The sequence below is a fragment of the Pezoporus wallicus genome, unplaced genomic scaffold, assembly GCF_028554395.1.
Source record: "Pezoporus wallicus isolate ANWC-B61680 ecotype Strahan unplaced genomic scaffold, APGP_CSIRO_Pwel_v1 contig_6923, whole genome shotgun sequence".
NCBI classification, from domain to species: domain Eukaryota; kingdom Metazoa; phylum Chordata; class Aves; order Psittaciformes; family Psittacidae; genus Pezoporus; species Pezoporus wallicus.
Window position 1 is genome coordinate 1191334 of NW_026637289.1, and position 18889 is coordinate 1210222.

Sequence of the window (18889 nt, forward strand, 5' to 3'; positions counted from 1 at the left end):
GCCCGCTGCGCTTTAGCACGGTGATTCCCGAAAAGAGCCGTCGGCCGGGACGGGGCGGCCCGAAGGCACCGTTATAACACCGGTAACTTCATACTCCCCAGATGCACGTCGAGCAAATCCCGTCCCTAGCGATGGGAAGTGCGTAGCTGGGTCGAAACTGTTTCGTTTAAAAATATCTTCAAATAATCCTGCGGGAATAATACGGAGGGTAACAAGCGTGAAATAGGGAAAAGGGGAGAACCGGGCGGTGGCAGGGCATGACCGACCCTGCTCCCCGAAGTGTGCGGGAGGGCGCATCGTCATATTCCCCGCATTTTATGACGTGTCGCACAACGGAACGAGGGCGAAGCCCCGCGCCGGGGGAGGGTCGCGGGGACGGAACCGCCGCGCCTGCGGCCACTGATAGCGGCCTCGCGCCCGTTGGGTGCCCGGCCTTCGCTCTCGTCGGCGCCCCAGCGGGCGAGGAGCGATCGGAAGCGGCCTCTCCGGGCCGGGGCGACCCGCGCCCTCGAGCCGGGCGCTTCGCGGCGGCGGAAAGGGAAGGCGGGTTTGGCGCCCAAACTGTAGGTGAGAGAATTTTGGCGGGAACGCTGAGCAGAGACCCCTGTCCTGAGGAAGCAGCCGGGAAGTCCCCTTTGCCTCCCGCTGGCCCTCCCTCCGCCTTGGGAAGAGCCCATTTCGATAGAAAACGTGTAGGAAGCACGACGGGCTTCCCATGCGGTCAAGAGTCAGCGGGAGCGGCGCGCGCGGGCCGGCGCGGTCCAGCGTGGGGCTCCCGCGGCGTAATGCCACCAACCGAAGGAGGGGTAGAGGGGGGGAAGCAGAGTGGCTCCAGCGGCTTTCTTGCGCGTCCTGCCTGCCCGCCGGCGAGAAACGGTGTCTGTGCTTTGATATGGGAAGTCGGGGCAGCACCCCGAGCTCTGCTTTCAAGTGTAAAAGACGCGTTTTGTTTCAAATGCGCGCAGGTCGGTCGTTTGGTTGGCTTCCCCCGCCCCCTCCCGTTTTGTTTTCTATGGAAGTGGTGGTTTTTTGTTTTCTTGTTTTGTTTTGGGAAACAGAACAAACTAGAGTTAAGACTTAGAAGTTTTAGGAAGGTGACAGGAAATTCAACACCACTGGGTTTGGTTACATAGTTTCAAGTGAGTCTTTACCGTGCATTTAAAAAGACAAGGATTTCAGCTGCCTACAATTGTCTTCACCAAAATTAGCATCCCTTTAGAGAAAAGATAGAAATATCTTTTTTAAAATGTGAACTATTAACCATTAAACTAATTTTTTTCAAGAGCTGGCTTGTTCTGTAGGGTTTTTCCCCGTCTTTATCCTCTTGGCTGCCCCCCCCGATCCCCCCCCCCCCCGATCCTTTACAAATGAATTTTGGAAAAGGGTGTTAGTGGGTTGGGTTCTTTTTTCTTTTTTTTTTTTTCTTCCCGAAGAGTTCCCAGCTGGCAACAGCTCTCTACCTTCCACAAAACTTGAAAGGCTGATGTCCCTTGCAGGAAATGAATGAGTCGATAACATCTGACACCAGTGACCAGTCCAGTGACCCCAACCTTAATTCCACTAATACTGGAGGCCTGAAAATCTCAGTAAAGACCCATTGCAAATCTGCCCCTCTCCCCCACGGCCCCCCATTTTACAAAATCTGTATTTATTTTGCAATGTAAGAAATACTTTGCAACAAATATCTTTACATTCATTTATGTACGCAGTTTGTAGTCTTTCATTTATTCATCAAAGAACATATACTGAATTTTGTTTTAACATAAATTTGCTTACAAGACATTTAGTTCATTTAATAAACTTAAGCAGCTCGTTTGTATCTGCTTAACCAGTATTCTTGCCTCTAAAGAATTTATATACTAAATGTCGGTAAAATAACTCAATCTGAGAAAACAAACAAACAAACAAAAAACAAAAACAACCCGAAGACTTAAAACGGTATAAACCAGACTGCTTTCTGTCTATTGGGAGGGAAGGGGCAGAGAGAGCTTGTGTTTAATAAATGTGCCATTCTGCTACAAGAAATGTAGCCTTGGGCACTTCAAATAAGTGGTGTAAACTTTTTTTTTTTCCCATTATTATTATTTATTTTCTTCCGGTAACCTTTGTTGTTCATAGCTGAGTTTTCACGCGTGTTAAAATCTCGTACATTTATTATATATTAGATGTCGTCCCGGTCATAAGATTCAAGCATATAAAATTACTGGTGATTTAATATTGTAAAATAATCGCTATTGTCGAGGGGGGGAGTGAGGTTACAAGCAAAAAGAAGTGGTGTGTTGCACGAATGGGTAAGGCAGGTCAGTGTAGGAAGTCGACCTCCACTGTTGAAATAACCTATAGGAAATTTACGGTTGAAGACTGCAAAGGAATTTCAGGATTTAAAGCTTCTGCTTCACTTGCCAGGCTGGTCATATTCCTACGCTTTTGCACACTCTCTTTTCTTCCTAGAAAACAGTCAGGCTGAGCACCTGGGTGTTTCACACAGGAGTGAGGGGCTGGCAGGGGAATTTACGCTTTCCCGAAAGGCAACAAAAGGAGTAAACAGGCCCTGGGGGGCCAAGGCGTCCCCCGTAATTGGGCAGACTCATGGACGCCACTTCCCAAACAACAGCAAGTGCCTTGCAAATGCATAGCCCCTTGTGCTCAGGTTCTTCGCGGATCCGTTTGGGCTTTGGCTTTTGTTTGTGTGTGTCCTTGGGATAAGAGAGGGTGCCGGGGTAGGGAGAGATTTTAATAAGAAAGAATTGAACCCAGGTTTTAACAAGGTTTGGGCAACGTTTAAAGGTTATACTATACTGGATGTAAAGTGAGGTTACATGCGAGGAGGTGGCGGTGAGGACAGAAGAGGCAAATGTGATGTTTTCATGCCTTTATCCGTACCTTTACACCTAAGGAGATAGGGAAAATGAAAAATAAAACGGAATCTCACCTAATTAGGGCTTAGTTGGGGTTTTTTGTTTGGTTGTGTTTTTTTTACGTTTCTGAAAATACTTTTTAAAACAAGCGTTTGGCCGAAGAGCAGCACTAGCGAGGGCGTGCTGGGGGCCGGCACCCGGTACTGGGGCGAGCCGAGGGGCAGCGCCGTGGTAACGGGGGCGGTTACCAAGCCCGTCCCGTGGCACACGCTGCTTATCCGAGTTGGATCCCCCTTCCCGCTGGCAGTGAATACTTAAACCAGCAATCCCCAGTCAGCACTATTCTCCCCTCTTTGTCTTCTTCCTCCGTTTTTTTTTTCGCCTTCCTCCTCTCTAGCAAATCATTTTCTATCAGTCCTCTCCTCGCTGCTGATAGAGGTTCACTCCAATACTAGGCTTGAAAGCTGGGTTCTTATTTAGGAAGTCATTAATCACATCCCCTCCCCCGGAAAGAGATGGCGGAGAAACCTGTGAAGTACAATTCCTCGCCCCATCCCCCTCCAGAAATGGTTTGAAACGCCAAACCTCCGCGCTTTCTGGGCCATATTAAGGTGATTCCGCCTTTCAGGCGCGCTTTTGATTTAAATGTGGGATAAATGATGCGCACCACAGCCGCCTCCCCGCGTACTTCAGCGCACGTCTGCGCACACGCGTGTACCTCGTCCGTCGGCGCCTTGCATCCTTGTGTATGCCCGCCCGCCCAGCCCCCCTGGCCGCCCGCCCCTGCGGGTGTGCACTGTTCCCAGGGCGCTTCCTACGTATTTGTGCGCGCACGGGAGAGCAGAAACCCCACGGTTATACGTCATCTCGGTTTCCCGTACGGACGCGTGCAGATTAGCTGTCGAAAAGGGGGGGGGGGGGGAAGGCGCGTTAGAAATTTCTTGTTCATTCATAAATTATTTCGGTGTGTCAGCCTCGTTGAAATGGCGATTGGCTGCTCCTGCCTCCTGCCAACCCCTTAAGGATCCGATGTGAAATTAGTAGCAAGAAAGCATGTAATTGAGCGAGTCACGTGTGCGCAGGGGGCCAGAAACGGAGCGAGAGAGAAGGGGAAAAATCAAAAGAGGGAAAGCACATTAGACCATGCGAGCTAAATTTGCGATCGTTCAAAATCAGGATGTTAGATTAATGCAGAAGACCACTTCGATCCACAGGGAAAGTTTTCATCTCACGAGTTTGGAGCAGAGGGCCCGTGGGGCAACATGGCCGAAGGTTAATTTTCTTTTTCTATTGTTTTACTATGATTTTCGCTCTCTCGCTCTCTCTCTCCCTCTTCCTACCCCCCCCCTTCCCCCTTTTAACCCGACTCTGCATTACCCTTTTTTAGCAGCTCGCGCAAGGGGGCTTTCTCCAGCTCCATTGTTACCCCGCTCAGAAACTGTTCCGTACCGCCCACACCGATTCACAACTTGAAAAGCTTTCAGGGGGCTATTGTTTGAATTGTTCCTGTTTGATTAAGCACAGTTGCAGTGGTGGGATGAGAAAACGGCCGTACACCTGTCCCAAGTTGAATCGAAAGTTTATTCCAAGGAGGGATGGATCCACGTTGGAAAATAGTGGTTTCGGCGCTGCATGTGCAATAACCAGTTGTGCAATCTACCCAATTTTGCTTATTCTGTCTCCTCCACCCCTCCTCGGCCGACCTCCCCCCTCGCCCACCCGGTCCTGCGCCTTGCGAGGAGAGACTAATTGGGCTGAGAATTTCTGTTGAGAAATGGGATCGGTCTTAAACCAGCAATATTCAAGTAAAGTATCGCGTTCCGTGCTGTTATGTGACTGAAAGATAGAGTTAAATGGAAAAATACACGTATGTACAGAAACGCGGGCTGCCCTGGGCAAAGAGAAGGAGAGCCTCCGTATGCAGTGTTTCCTCTCTGTAGCCTCCGGTGATTTTTTTTTTTTTTTTAAGTATTTTTGGGGAGAAGGTTGTTTATTTCAGGATTTAGGAAAAAAGGAACTATTTTCGCTTTTTTGATTTTGTTTTGTTCGCTCTTCCCCCCCCCCCCCCTTTCTTCTCTAGTAACTCCTTCATACAGTGGCAAAAGCATGTTACCAGAATTTAACTCTTCGCTTTGCATCTTGTCCCCCCCCCGGTCCTTGTCTTTCTACCCCCTTCTCACTTGCTCCCCTCCTTCTCCCTCCCCACCTCTCCTACCCCGCGCCTTTCCCCCTCTTCCTCAGCAGGGGCGAGTAAAGGTGGAGACGAGCCCGGGAAGTTGCCGGAGCAGGAAGAAGAGGAGGAATCCCAGGTTTTGCACGGAACCGGCCACTGCAAATGGTTCAATGTGAGAATGGGATTTGGGTTCATCTCCATGAGCAACCGAGAGGGAAGCCCCTTGGAGTCTCCAGTTGATGTCTTTGTACACCAAGTAAGACCCATTTTTGTCTTCCATCTCAGCCTGCCACATTTGGTTGAGCTCAGTGGGACTCCAGTTTCACATGCAGAGATGTAACCTGTTTTTCCTAGGTATTTAGGTACATCTGTAATTGCCTTAGATAGTAGTTTTGTTGGCAGCGGGCAATTTGAGTAAATAAGGTTGTTAGCTTGTGTTTTAGTCTCTGTGGCTGGAGGTTTGTGCAACGGGATAATGTTAGTTCTTCATATTTTCCTCCTTGGTTAGAAGCTTCTCCTTCTTGTTTCAAGCTTTTTGTTTCAAAGGCCACACAATTATTAATTTTTTTTTACTAAGTTTATAATTTGTCACCAGCCTGATCAGGAGCAGATATGCCTTTCTGTGGAAACTGATTAAAATTAAGCTTGGAAAAGGATAAATAAATGTAGGGTTTCATTCAGATAACATTTGAATACAATTTTAAATGCTTTTCTTGTAAACCTCGAATTACTTGTTAAAAGATCATCTGAGATTAGTTAGTGAAATTCAGACATAATTACACTGTAATTTTGCAGTAATTCAGATCTGAGAGTGTCCCTGTGGTGATACACTGAAGCGTGCATGTGCTTTGGTTGGTTGATTTTTAAATACTCCTTTATAGAGGAAAAAAAAAAGTGTAACAATTCAGGAATCAGACCAAAAGCAGTGTTTTTGTAAAGCTGTTGGGGACAGAAGGGGTGTGTGGCCATTGGTTTTATTTTTAAGCACATTAACGGTGTTTGTATTTTGAATGTGGAAGCTGGTATGGATGCCTTCATGAAGTGGAGTTTCAGATGCAAGATATGTACAAAATGATAAAGTTAAGGGAACCCTTCCCAATGTCTGTACTGTGGTTTGTGGAGCAGGAGCATGTGTAGACCTTCCCTGGTCCTTCTGTTTAGTCTCCAGTTGTAACAATGCTATGTTGAATTTCACCCATCTTCTCTGTGATCAGAGCAGAGCGGTGTCAGGTAAAGAGACCATTTTGGGTTTGGCTAGGGCCATGTTAGGAAGGCAAAAAGGCATCTTAACTCTTTACGTGCTTGTCCATTTTCTATGACGTTTGCAATGATGGGGGGGGGGGCATGTTCCATGATTATATAGTGATTCCCTTTCAGTGTTCCATTTGATGGTCCAGCCTTGTTTTGTGGTAACTGTCATCAGGCTTTTTGAAAGAATACACATTTTATTAGGTTAATAAAAAGGTGACTGAAATTTAGAAATAATGCTACTGCTGTTGCATGCTGCCTTGCTCCTTGTGCTGGTGAAGTGGGTTTCAGATCTTGGTGCCTTACATGTACCCTGTGCCTAAGGGACTGCACATCAATATTAGTTGCTTGAATTTGGAATTATGTACACGGTATAGAAACCAGTAGTGAACTTACTGAATTCCTACACTGTTTTATACTGGCATATGAGATGCCCCCTCTTCGCTGCTGCTTTTTCTTCTCGGAACTGAATGAATGAAATACTTATCAAAGAAAGAGCAGTCTTCCTTCAGTTTTTCCCCCTTTCTTACCTTCTTTGTACATTCTTAAGTCGTGAAATTGCTGTTCACAGTTCTATAAATTTACAGATAACAAACCTTTTTCCTAATCTAATTTTGTGTTAATACAAGTCATTCTTTTTGTTCCTGAAATAATAGAAGGCAAACATTTGAAGCATAGCAATGTTAATAAAAAAAACACATTTGGAAACAAATATCCTGAGAGCTGTGGAAATAGAGAAGTGTTGAACTGCATGATAATGGAATACATTTAAGTAATACTAGACAAGATGTGCTGTTCCATAATGGAAGGTAGTCATAGCAAGTAATAAAAAAAAAGTATGTATTAAATTTGGAAGTCACTATTTAGTTGTGACCCTTAAGGAAGGAACAAGAAGGAAATGTTAGACATGTTTGTCTGCAGTTTAATAATCTACAGTTTATCAGTATCTTTAGGTTTCTCAGACCAGACTCTATGCCACAGTGTAAAATGCAGTAAAAACCAGCGTGTTTCAATGTACATGAACTGTGAGCCTCAGTAATTTTAAGTATTACTCAGAGATACGTCTCACTGAGTTACTAGTATTCTGCAGCGGATAGCTCTTACAAGAAAGAAAGTTTCTCACCTTTTTCTTTCTGATGAAATCTGGGATATATGTAAACTTCATGGTGACATGAATCTTCTTTCCATCTGTCAAAAGCAGTACTTTAATGGAGAGAAGCAGTATCTATTTCAGAGTACATTTTAGGTAATTTATCTTACTGCATAGAATGCTTTCTGTTAGCTGACTACCTGACCAGTGGTAACAGTAGCAGCCAGAGCATAAAAATGTCTTTAAATCGGTGATGTTATTTAACAGTGCTCCCTGTACAGGAGACTCTGTTGCCCAAACAGTGATTTGACCCTATTCCTATTAGTTTAATTAATTTGAAAAATTTAGGCATGTGAAAAAGCCTTTTTGATATTAGTTTATTCCTCTGTTGAAACAAAATATTGGTGTTCAAAACTGCTTTGAAAACACTTCACAATCTAGTTAAGTGTGTGCACATAGTGTTGCATCCATTCATTCATTCTGCAATGATTGTAACTACTAGTATAATTTTGTAGAATCAGACAGTCTAAACAGAGGAAAAAAACTTTCATTTAGTTCAAGTCCTGTCAAAGCTAGTTTAAACCCTGCAACAATATTTTTACTTCTTTATCTTACTTCTTCTTGGTGAGGTTATGCCTAGTTTATGAGGTCTTGCTATGAGTCAAAATTCCTGCAATAGTTTAAATTGATTATACCTACACTTTAAAGTTTGCAATAAATAATTTTGCTTTCCTCTTGGAGTTCCCCCTTTGTTGTGTGCAGATTACAGACATGTTTTTCTAAAGTCAGTGCTTCACTAGTTGTATAAATTGATATATTTTTAGAGGACAGTGCTTTTGTTTGAACTTCTCTTTCCCTTCACCCAGTGAAAGTTCTGTTCATGAAGTAGCTGCAGTATTTGAGTTTTTAACTCTTGCCTTTTAAGTCCTTTCTTCAGGACTCACCATTTTCATTGATCTTCTGAAGTACCTTCAGGTTGTTTGTTGTTACCCTTCTGGTAATAACGTACCAAGAGCTAAATGCATTAAGGTAGAAATCATTATATATGTGCATCTGCGTGTGTACAATGTAAATAGGGTACACTTACAAACATCTACACTCTTCTCCTGTTTAGCTTTATTCTTATATCTTTAAGTCAAGTGCTCGAGTCATTCAGTGTCATATAAAATTGCAAGTCCTGAAAACTATTTAAGTTTTTTTTGAAGACAAGCCATATCCAATGCAGCAATGTACCCAGTCCACTGTGGGTTTTTTACAAAAAAATGAAGAGTAGCCGTGTTAGTCATTTTTAACACTGTTAAATCCAAGGAATGTGCACCTTACTGAATTTGGCTCAGTATTGTCATTTGGACTTACAAAAAGTTAGAATGGAATGAATAATATAGCTTGCTTTTATTCTGCACAGTTATGTGTGTGCAACTCTTGTTAAGTTTTAGAAAAAGGTCTGTCAAAGGATAAAACAGACTGGAGGGTTGAACAAGTGAAAACATTCGTGGTGCACATGAAGAAAGGTCTTCGCTGCTAAGAACAGCTCAAGCATTCATGAAATCAGAGAAAAGGGTGAAGTTTATTAAAATGTTATTTACATGTTTAAAATTGTGCACACAACTATATGCACAACTGTTTTGGGTGCTGGCAGTAAGGTAAAAATGCTGTGCATTCTTTTTTGCACACTAAGTTAGATGACCGTGTCTGTTTTCCTTTGCATAGTGTGAATCCCAGATGTTAAAGATGATAATGAAAGGTGCCAGATATAAACAGATATAGTTAAATACATGTTTGTGAATATGAAAGGTTATAATTTTACATAATGTTTCCGAGTAATGTGGTCTTTCAGAACGAGATGAATTGTTCAGTGAGATGTCTGTTGTGACCTGGCTCTGTAGTCCAAAATTCTTAGCACATTAAGGGGATTGATACAGGATTTCTGAACTGGGACCTTAAATGTGGTCCTTCTTTGGGATTCTCTTTTATGAGGTGGGGAGAGGAAGGAAGGGAGGAGCAGCACGCAGGAGTTGGTGTACTTTATTTTTCTCATTAAAAGGAACATGGTTGGTTTGAAATTTTTCACTTTTATCTGAACTTTCTCACTGTTGCTGCAAGTTACTGTTATTACAAAATTTAATAAAAACGGAAAAGAGCCTTTTTTAATTTCACTGAGTTCTTCTGCACTGCACTATAATTTTTTTATGTTACAAATTTTGCTCTTCTTGTTGCAAGTACCTATACCAGAGGAGGGGAGTCTTCAACTATGATAGTAAACCAAAGAATAAATGGAAAATTAAACATTTAAGGAGCATCTGAAGTATTCCTTTAATTTCACCAACCATTCTTTTTGAGATAAAATCAGATGCCTATTCTCTAAGTTCTTGGTACTTTAGCTACAGTTGAACTACTTTTTCTACGATAAAGTTGGACATGGCATGATACGCAATGCTGACTTTCTCATGTTGTGACGTGATCCTGTGCTTTTGCAAGGATGAATTCATTCTTCTAGCCTATATTTTCCATTTCTGCATTATTAGGAGCCTGTAAAAAGCTACTTCATTGCTCAGGATAACTGGAAGTTCTTGGGCAAGCAAGTGGGATCAATATTATCTTCCTCCTTATTGTTAAATACCACATAGCAATACCCATTTGAAGTATAGATGTCCTCATGCAGAGTATGCAGTTGTAAACTTGTCATCTGACTTCTGCAGGGGACCAGGCAAGCCCAGTCCTAATCAACACAAAAAGGTCTAGCAGGATTTAGAGAGGGAAGCTGAGGAAGGAAGCAAATGGGGAGTAAATTTGTGTCTGCAGTGAGCAAGTATGTCAGAGATCAGACCTACAATAAAGATGTGGGTGTCAAAGTGCTCAGCAGCCTCAACACGTGTAGAATCTGTAATGGGTAACTGTTGGAGATCCGGACCCAAGCTTTGGCACTCACAAGCTGTCTTGGAGCATACAGAGAAAATTGACTTTTAAATTATGGGGACAATGAATTTGTGGTATAGAGCAGTACAGCCTTGTTTGGAATTACCTTTATTTATTTATTTATTTATTTAGGCTACTCATTAGGCCAAGTCCTACATTTCAAGTGCTACCTATGGACGCTGGACACAGATGGCAAAATACTTCACTGAGAGCTTGATGGTTTAAGATGGTTGAGTGAAGTAACTTGTAACTTGTTATTTAGGTTATGGAGCTGCCATCTGTAGAAGTACTTTCTAGGTTTCATGTATTTACTTCTAAACCGGACATTAGAGTGCATTTTTATCAGTATGCTTACACAGTATTTAACTGAATGGCAAGTCCCATTAAACCTAAATGGTGCTGAATCAGATCAGATTTTGCTGAGGAGGTTTGAACACTAAATGTTGACAAGCAAAAATTACAAGCTGCCCAGAGATGGAGGCCAGCAATAGGACTTCTTTGTCTTAAGGGAGGTTTCCCTCTTTGGCAGAGCAGTAAGTATACCCTTTCCAGAGCATGCTATCCTCCTTTTCCCCAAGCCTGAGGAAGTTGTGCACAGGGGTTGGGATACTGGAAGGAAGAGGATATTTTGTCTGGGGCACAAACATAAGATATCAAAGCAGATACATGAACCAAAGCTAAAAGGAAGTGAATTGTCAAATGGAGGAAAACGTTATTGTTGCTTGCTCTGGTATGCAGCTACATTACTGAGGATTGTAAATACATCTAGAGCGATCCAGAGTTTTGTTTTAGACCCTTTACAAAATAGACTCCCACGTAAATACTGTTTCATTAATCTTCCTTAAAAACCCATGTCAGTAAAGGCTTGTCATCTTTCCCCACTATCAACAGGAGTAAAATTAGGCCCATCAATTTCTACAGAAGTGTATAAAAGTGGACATATAATTTAAGTAAGATCCTAGGAACCTAGAAGCCAGGGGTAAAGCCCATTTCAGGTTTCTTAAACAAATACAAACAAATAACATATGGTTACATTTTTCATTCCTGTATTTAAGGGTGCTTTTCCCCGCTTTTGTTAAATTAGCTGAAAGTTATTGTGACTGTTAAAAAAACATTATGTTATTAAGACACTTAGCTGAGGTAGTTACTCAGGACAAGTCTGGAATAGCTTTTGCTTGCTGGCTATCACTGGTGAAAGCAGTGAATCCTTAAATTCCTTTTTCATCAGCAGAATATCAGTAAACACTTTGGCATGGAAGGCAGGGAAGTGCTTCTGCTTGCTCAAGCATATTTAGTTGCAGAAACTGGTGTCCAGTCTTTTTCTCAGATTATTGTGGCTGACTTAAAATGGGGGTGTGTGGAGTGTGTGTGTTAACTCCATAGGAGATGGCTACAGGGAATTCCAGATCCTCTCTCTCGAGATGGCTCAGCTGCTTGCAGAGCAGCTGTGGAAACTGCCACAAGCTTTATAGTCCACTGTATTAAGGAAAACTGCCACTGATTTTGATTTTTAACTAACATGCAAAGCTGTAGCATGCAGCAGGTCAGCAGCTGCTATGCCAGCAGCTGAGTTGGCTTTGCAGTAGCAGTGTGGTGAACAGGTGGAGGTTGAAACTCCTACATCCACCCTTCGTGGTGGGAGTTATATGGCTGTGATTTTACTTTTACTTTTGGCAGCAGTGCTGCTGCTTAAGTAAGCTTCAACAGCTTTTATAGCACTCCCCCTGTTGGGTTAGCAGAACTGCTTGTGAAGTTGCATGGCAAACTCAGCTTGGGGAAATTTTGGCTTTTGTATCTGATTTTTACCATTTTTCATATGGAGGAACCCCAAAATCCCCACAGATCAAGGGTGGGCAGTATTGGCACCATGGAAGGGCAGACAAAGATGCAAACAAGCAGCTGCCAGGACGAGGAGAAGGTATAGGAGGAAAGAGACCTTACAGAAAGTGAATGAAACTGCAGTCTCCTCTGGTGCAAAATAGCAGAATACTGGTGTTAACCTTCAGCTGAGGACAGAGAGATGACCACAGTGTTACTGACTTTTAAAGAAAAAAGGTACTTGTGGGTATTTTGGGATGAGTACAAGCATCTGAATTTTCCTTGGAATGTTACAGGAATCTTTCAGTTCAATCTTACATGTTTATCTTTCTTGTTTTATTGATTACAATTAAGCTGTAGCATTGAAATATACTGAATTGCAGTTTTAATACAGCACTACTTACAGAACAAAACAAAGCGATGACTTTTCACCACAATTACGTGTGTTTCTTCTTCAGAACAAAAATAAGTATATTTACAGGGTACTTCCAGAATTATTTCGATATATCTTTTTTAGCAGATAGGTGAAAGCTTAGTGAAAGTAGTTGATAATCTGAAAGGTATAGCTCCTTCATTATTCCAGACATACAACTTTGAAAACTAAATTCATCAATACATCAAAAAGTTGTTTATCTGACGTGTGTAGAATATCTGTGTTAGATTACCAGTGCAGGAGGCAAGAAAAATCACACATATACTTTCTATTCAAAAGTTCTAATCTAGTGTAGAATTATATTTTTTGGAAGGAGGGAGAATGAAATATTTGGATTGTTTTTGTTAGCATCATAGATTAGTATTTTCACCTGTAACATTGTTTAACAAGTAAGAACAGAGTGAATAGCTATATAATCAGAGTGAATAGCTATACTAATATTTGTAGTGTATGAATTTGTCTACAAAATCAAAGTAACATTCCATGACTACTACAGATTTTTACGATGCTCTGTCAGAAAACACTTATGCCATTATTACATTCATTGTACATTGTGTACTTCAAGCAGACTAGAATAAGCATAAGCTTGTATTTTTTCACAGTACAGGTGTCTTTAAAATCTCTTAACAGTGTACTTGTGCTATTTTTAAAATGTTTTATTTCATTTTACAGTTGGGTTTTGCAAGCTAGTATTTGTAATAATACAATTTTAGTGAAAATATGGGTTTTAAAAAGCCTCCACTGACCATGTGTAGTAATTTCTGAATATTCTTAGACTTGTTATATTTGAAATAGAAAAATATATAAAAATGTTTTAATATAGAATGTACCTAATAGACCCAAGATGACTTCTGTAGACTTTGGATTAGACTCCCAACAACTCCCTGTAATTAACTGGTTTATATTGCTATCTTACCCTGTTTAATTACCTGGCCTAAAACATAGGAAGTTTAGATTAGATATAAGGAAGAAGTTCTTTTCTGTGAGGGTGGTGAGGCACTGGAACAGGTTGCCCAAAGAAGTTGTGAATGCTCCATCCTTGGCGGTGTTCAAGGCCAAGCTGGACAGAGCCTTGAGTGACATGGTTTAGTGTGAGGTGTCCCTGCCCATGGTAGGGGGGTTGGAACTAGATGATCTTAAGGTCCTTTCCAACCCTAACTATTCTATGATTCTATGTAGATTGGCCATCTTGAGAATTAGCCATTGTTGACACTAAAGTGGAATAAGATTAAAAACTATTCAGAAACCTCTTTGCTACCCTCTCCCCTAAATACTAAAACAATAGTACATTAAGTGAATGGAAATTTGAGAATTGTTTCAACAAAAGCTCATCCGTGATGTAACAAAACCATGACATCTCTTTTGTTTTCTTATGGATATTACAGACCTGATGGGACAAATTCTGTTCAGTCTTCTCATGTGAAGTAGTCCCACTGACCTGTGAAACTTATTCAAAAAACTCAACATTAAGAGTGGATTTTAAGTCTCTTGTATGAATGCTTTTACTGGAAGAATGTAGTTTACATCCTTTTGGTTTTGTAAGTGTGTAAGTGTCCTTTTTGCCCTCCAAAACTTGTGGGTCTTACTGTGGTCTGATTTGTTCCCTGTACAGTGCTTAAATCTTAGGGTAGTAAACTTGGATTTGGGTTGGTGCTGCTTAATTAAAAGTTAAATTTATACAACTTAACACTTGGCACTTATGTTACTTGTATATACTTTTCACCATATGCTACTTTTTTGGTACTGTGAATGTATAATATTTAATGTCTTACCTAAATTCACCTGATCACTAATCTGCCAGACTGCTTCAATGCAAAGCTCTCTTGGGCTGATAATGTTGTGGGGTTTTTCATCTCTGTGTTGAAAAATTGCTCAATCCTAAATCTTTTCCTCACAGGAATAGAGAATGGTGGAAGTAGTATGTAAAATGCTCCTAATGGGAGCAAGACCCATCACCATAGTGCAGGCAGGTTCTGTTGATGGGGAAGGAAGTTCACCCTTGCGGTGAAAGCCCCTTGGGATCTTAAACAGCTATTCAGTAACCCAGAGACAGTTGGGGCCACCTGTGCAGGTCCTTTGATTTCTGGTGGGAGCAGTGGGATGTTGTAGGTATTGGAAAAACTTCTGAAAAACTTTGTAACTGCAGTATTGTGTATCTGTGTTCATAAGGTGAAGGTTCAGAATCCTCCTGGCAGAGTCCCTCAGGATCTTGTTCCCAGCCTAAGGGATGTAGAGTCTACCCAGATACAAGAGAGAGCACTGATTCATGGTGAGGGAGAAGTAGCTGAATGCTCTGTCCAGGCAGGAGGCTGTGGACAGTTACAGATTTGGAGGCATAATATGGTCATCAAATATTTGTAAATGGCAGTCAGTCAGAAAGTTTCCATTTTGCCATAGTGCCTAATAGTCCTCCACTAGTGATTAAATTCTCATTTGGCTGTGCCAAACCTGCTGTGTTTGCTTCATTGTTTGTTTTGGGGGATTTTAGTGTGTGTGTTAATTAAAGAAAGCATGTTACATTTGTAATAGCTGTTCTGTATGAATCAAAATCGCATCTATTTAATGTTTTCAGGTAGCATGTTTTGCAAAAATTGGTTAATGGATGGGAAATGCAGGGTGGAAGCTACACTGTAAGGAAAGTATGGTTTCTTGTAGAAGGATCTGGGGCTTTAGCATGCACACTGATTTTAATTAGCAGGACATTCAGCAAGGCATCCTGTTCATTGTGTGCAATTCTGGTTTAGAAACTATGGCGACGTAGAAACAAAGATAAAAGTAAAATAATTTTTTAAGTGTTTTTAATTGGCTTCAGGAATTAGTGATAATTGTTAAAGGTAGACATTACTTGTAAGGCAATTGATCTGGATGTTAAATGTGAATTAGTGATAATTGTTAAAGATAGACATTACTTGTAAGGCAGTTGATCTGGATGTGAAATGTATGCATGAATAAACGATACCAGAAACTAAGAGTTTCTTTACAGGAAACTCTGCATGTCACCGTTGACATTAAAGGACTAGTGACAGAGAGAGGACTGTGGGATTGAACTGTAGATGATGAAAGAGCAAACGATTGTCAAGGTGTGTTGTCAAGATAAAAATCATATTCAAGATTATCAAGCAGAAGTGTACATCTGAAGATAAAATCTTTGCTTAGTCTAACTGTGTTAATTCATGCCTTTGCAAACACTTAATGCAGCAGTAAATACCACATTTTTCATGAAGGAGTGCTTAATTCTCCTGGTCTATAGTCTGTTATCTACACTAAGAAAGTAGGCTGACAGATTTTCCTCTTAACAATACCTTCTCTTCCTCAAGAGTTAAACAAAACAAAAAGTTCTAAACATTCAAAAATCTGATCAAATGCTTAAAAATTACTTAAAATGTTTAAAATTATTTAAATTCAAAACACTGGTTGTGAAGGTTCCTTTAAATTTGATCTATGCTTATGTTTGTCTTCAGTAGAAATTAGCAATGATTTTTGTAAAAAATAAAAATACATTTTTCATTTGATATGAGGTCTTTGCATTTAATGACTAATATATTTGCATGACAGTAGATACTTCTCAAAATTAATCTGCAGGCTGCTCTGAGCAACACAATCTTTTTTATGTTTCATAATGTAACTGGTGGATTCAGTTTCTCCAAAGAATTTTTACATTAATCTTCATTAATTTATTTTCATTAAGCAATTACATATTTTTCTAAATGGCAGATTATTTCATTTTTATAATACAGTAGTTTCTTTTTTACTGACAATTATTAATAGTTTATTGGAAAGTGATAGCTCTTTCCATGCTTATGGGAGTATTGTGAATCTGTTTCACATCGGTAGTACTTCTTCCTTGGATGATAATTTCTTTAATTGGTGATAACTGTAAATGGATTAAGATTAGACTGTTAAAATGGCTACAGCTGAAACACTGTTCTTTTGCCAAAGACTGAGTATTTTAGTGTTCAGTATTTGATAATAAGTGTGGTTAAAGCCCTTCCCAAATCTTTGCTTGCGAATCACAGAATCACAGAATCCCAAGGGTTGGAAGGGACCTCAAAAGATCATCTAGTCCAACCGCCCTGCAAGAGCAGGGTAACCTAGAGTACATCACACAGGAACTTGTCCAGGCGGGCCTTGAATATCTCCAACGTAGGAGACTTCACAACCCCCCTGGGCAACCTGTTCCAGTGCTCTGTCACTCAAAGCCAAGCCAGCAACATTTTTTGTGATCTTCTACATATTAATACATTTTCCATATGGGAATCTGGTTTTTAATTATATATAAAGCAATACAGAGTTTTTGTAGTTATAATGGGGGGCGTATGCATATGTAATTTAGTATTTATTCTTAATTTATGGTATGCCCATTTCAAGGGAGCTAAACCAGCACTGACCACAACAGGTGTCATGAAATGCACCTATAGTATATTATATTCTCTTGAAAAGTATTGAGGCAATTGGCATTGGATTTTGTTATAATATTTCTGGGTTTAGGGTGATGAATATAATCTGTTTAGTAAAGTCTTAAAAACTGGTAAACTTTAACTTAAGTTTCTGTTTTCTCCTCCATTTAACATGGATTTTGAAAGTAGCATGGTATATTCTAACTACATTTCAGGGACCAAATGTTACTAACAGATGAAATGTTGAGCCAGGTGAAACCGGTGAAATAGTTACCAAGAAGTTTCAACAAGTATGCACAATTTCTCTCAAGAGTCTTTTTCTGATAGTTTCATTTGGGAGCTTAGATATTTAAACCAGAAAAGTTTGATTAAATAAATGTTGGAGGAGTCTTGTGGGTATATACTATCATTTGGTGTACTTGTTTTTACTATGATTGTGAATGCTTTGCAGTCTTTAAAGTGCCCCCTAAGCTAATTATATAATAGAATTATTTTTATGAATTTACAATATATGAAAGCTCATCTAAATTTCTTGCAGCACATTCAGCTGCACTAGGTATGTCATGAGAAATGTGACTCTTCTATTTATGTGGCAGAAGACACTCTACTGGCTTCCTTTGTTCATTTTCACCAGGGTCTTCATTAGTTTAAGTTTAGCTTTGCCATTTTGTGGGGGTTTGATATTCCTGGCATTTTGGGTCTAAAAGAGAACTAACTTGCCAGAAAATTACTTACTGATGATATGTAAGAGAATAAAAATGTGTACCCATCTATGGCTTTCTTCACTTAAATTAACATGTAGCAAATTTAGTGTGTGTGGGGGTGTTGTTTAATTCCAGTGGTTTAACAAAGCTAATCTGAATTTGTGTGTCTTGCTAGCACATTGTTCTTCTGGGCACACTAGCATCTCATTGCCAGTTTTTTAAAGATGATTGACAAAATTATTTCGTAAATAAACATAGGATTAAATTAGCAATCAATACAGATACATGCTAAAGCTATATGAAAAACAGTAATCCTCGTTTCCTTTAAAAATTGGTTTGTTGAAAAATATTGACTACATTACAATAATTTTGACACCTTTATGAGACAAAATATTTTCATGTCTAAAGGAGACACTAAGATCTGTAAATGTGCAGTTTCCATGAATTTGACTAATCTTATCAAAAGCTCTCTGGTAGCAATGTTGCTATTAAAGTGCTACTGTTAAAAAAAAAAACTACATTCAAGCATTGAGAAACTAAATTAGCAAAATCTAGATATTAAAAAAAAAACCAAAATGAAATATTCATTATGAATCAATGAAAGATCTCGTAAATATTTGTCTACAAGACTTCATCTTCTAAGGTGTCAATGCCTATTTCAGGAAATACATTTAACAATGTAGATCAGTTTGGATTCTGCTGCATAAAGGAATGGCAGAGAGGGATGCTAATTGTAACAGTGGTTTTGAAATTTGCCAGCCAGTCCCCTTCTGGGTCAGTGCATTACAAATCTATGTAATTATTATCTATAAGGGGCCAAAAGTAAAGATTTTTGGGTCTTAATTTTTCTTCTTGCCAACAAGATTAGCCAGTTGGCTCTGCTACAGTTGGTGTGGATGGACCTCTCATCTTGCAAAGAATAAGCTATGATTTTTTTTTCTTGTATAGATGTATTTTTACTGTATGTTCAGTTGGTAATATTCAAGTAGGGCAGGTTCCTTCTAATACAAAAGTTGTCATGAACTACTTTGGTAATGAAGGGACTCTGGGATAATGCTCTTAGTACCTCTTGAGACGTGCACGAATGGAATCACTGCAAAATTTCGTTGCTGTTGTTCTGATGCCTATTTTTATCTAAAACCATCACTGTGAACGTAACAGCAAAACATTACCACCACTGTGAACAGAACATCTAAAATCCTGTTCTCTGTTACAAATGTATAAAATGTAGACTAATTGGTCGGCTGATGTA

The 18889-nt window shown here is 40.1% G+C and overlaps 1 protein-coding gene across 9 annotated transcripts in view; it reads left to right on the forward strand.

Annotated features, from left to right (window-relative positions):
• The window catches only part of LIN28B (lin-28 homolog B), a 100241-nt gene that overhangs the window by 11927 nt on the left and 69425 nt on the right, over positions 1 to 18889 (forward strand). For 3 of the 9 annotated variants that reach the window (XM_057404673.1, XM_057404676.1, XM_057404677.1), the window contains exons 1-2: positions 2 to 567; positions 5100 to 5287. In XM_057404673.1, the coding sequence (XP_057260656.1) occupies positions 258 to 567; positions 5100 to 5287 (498 nt within the window). In that variant the 5' untranslated portion in view covers positions 2 to 257. Of the gene's footprint in view, position 1; positions 568 to 3795; positions 4131 to 4291; positions 4664 to 5099; positions 5288 to 18889 lie in introns of those variants that run through there. The other 6 variants (XM_057404674.1, XM_057404681.1, XM_057404682.1 and 3 more) reach the window with 6 other exon arrangements.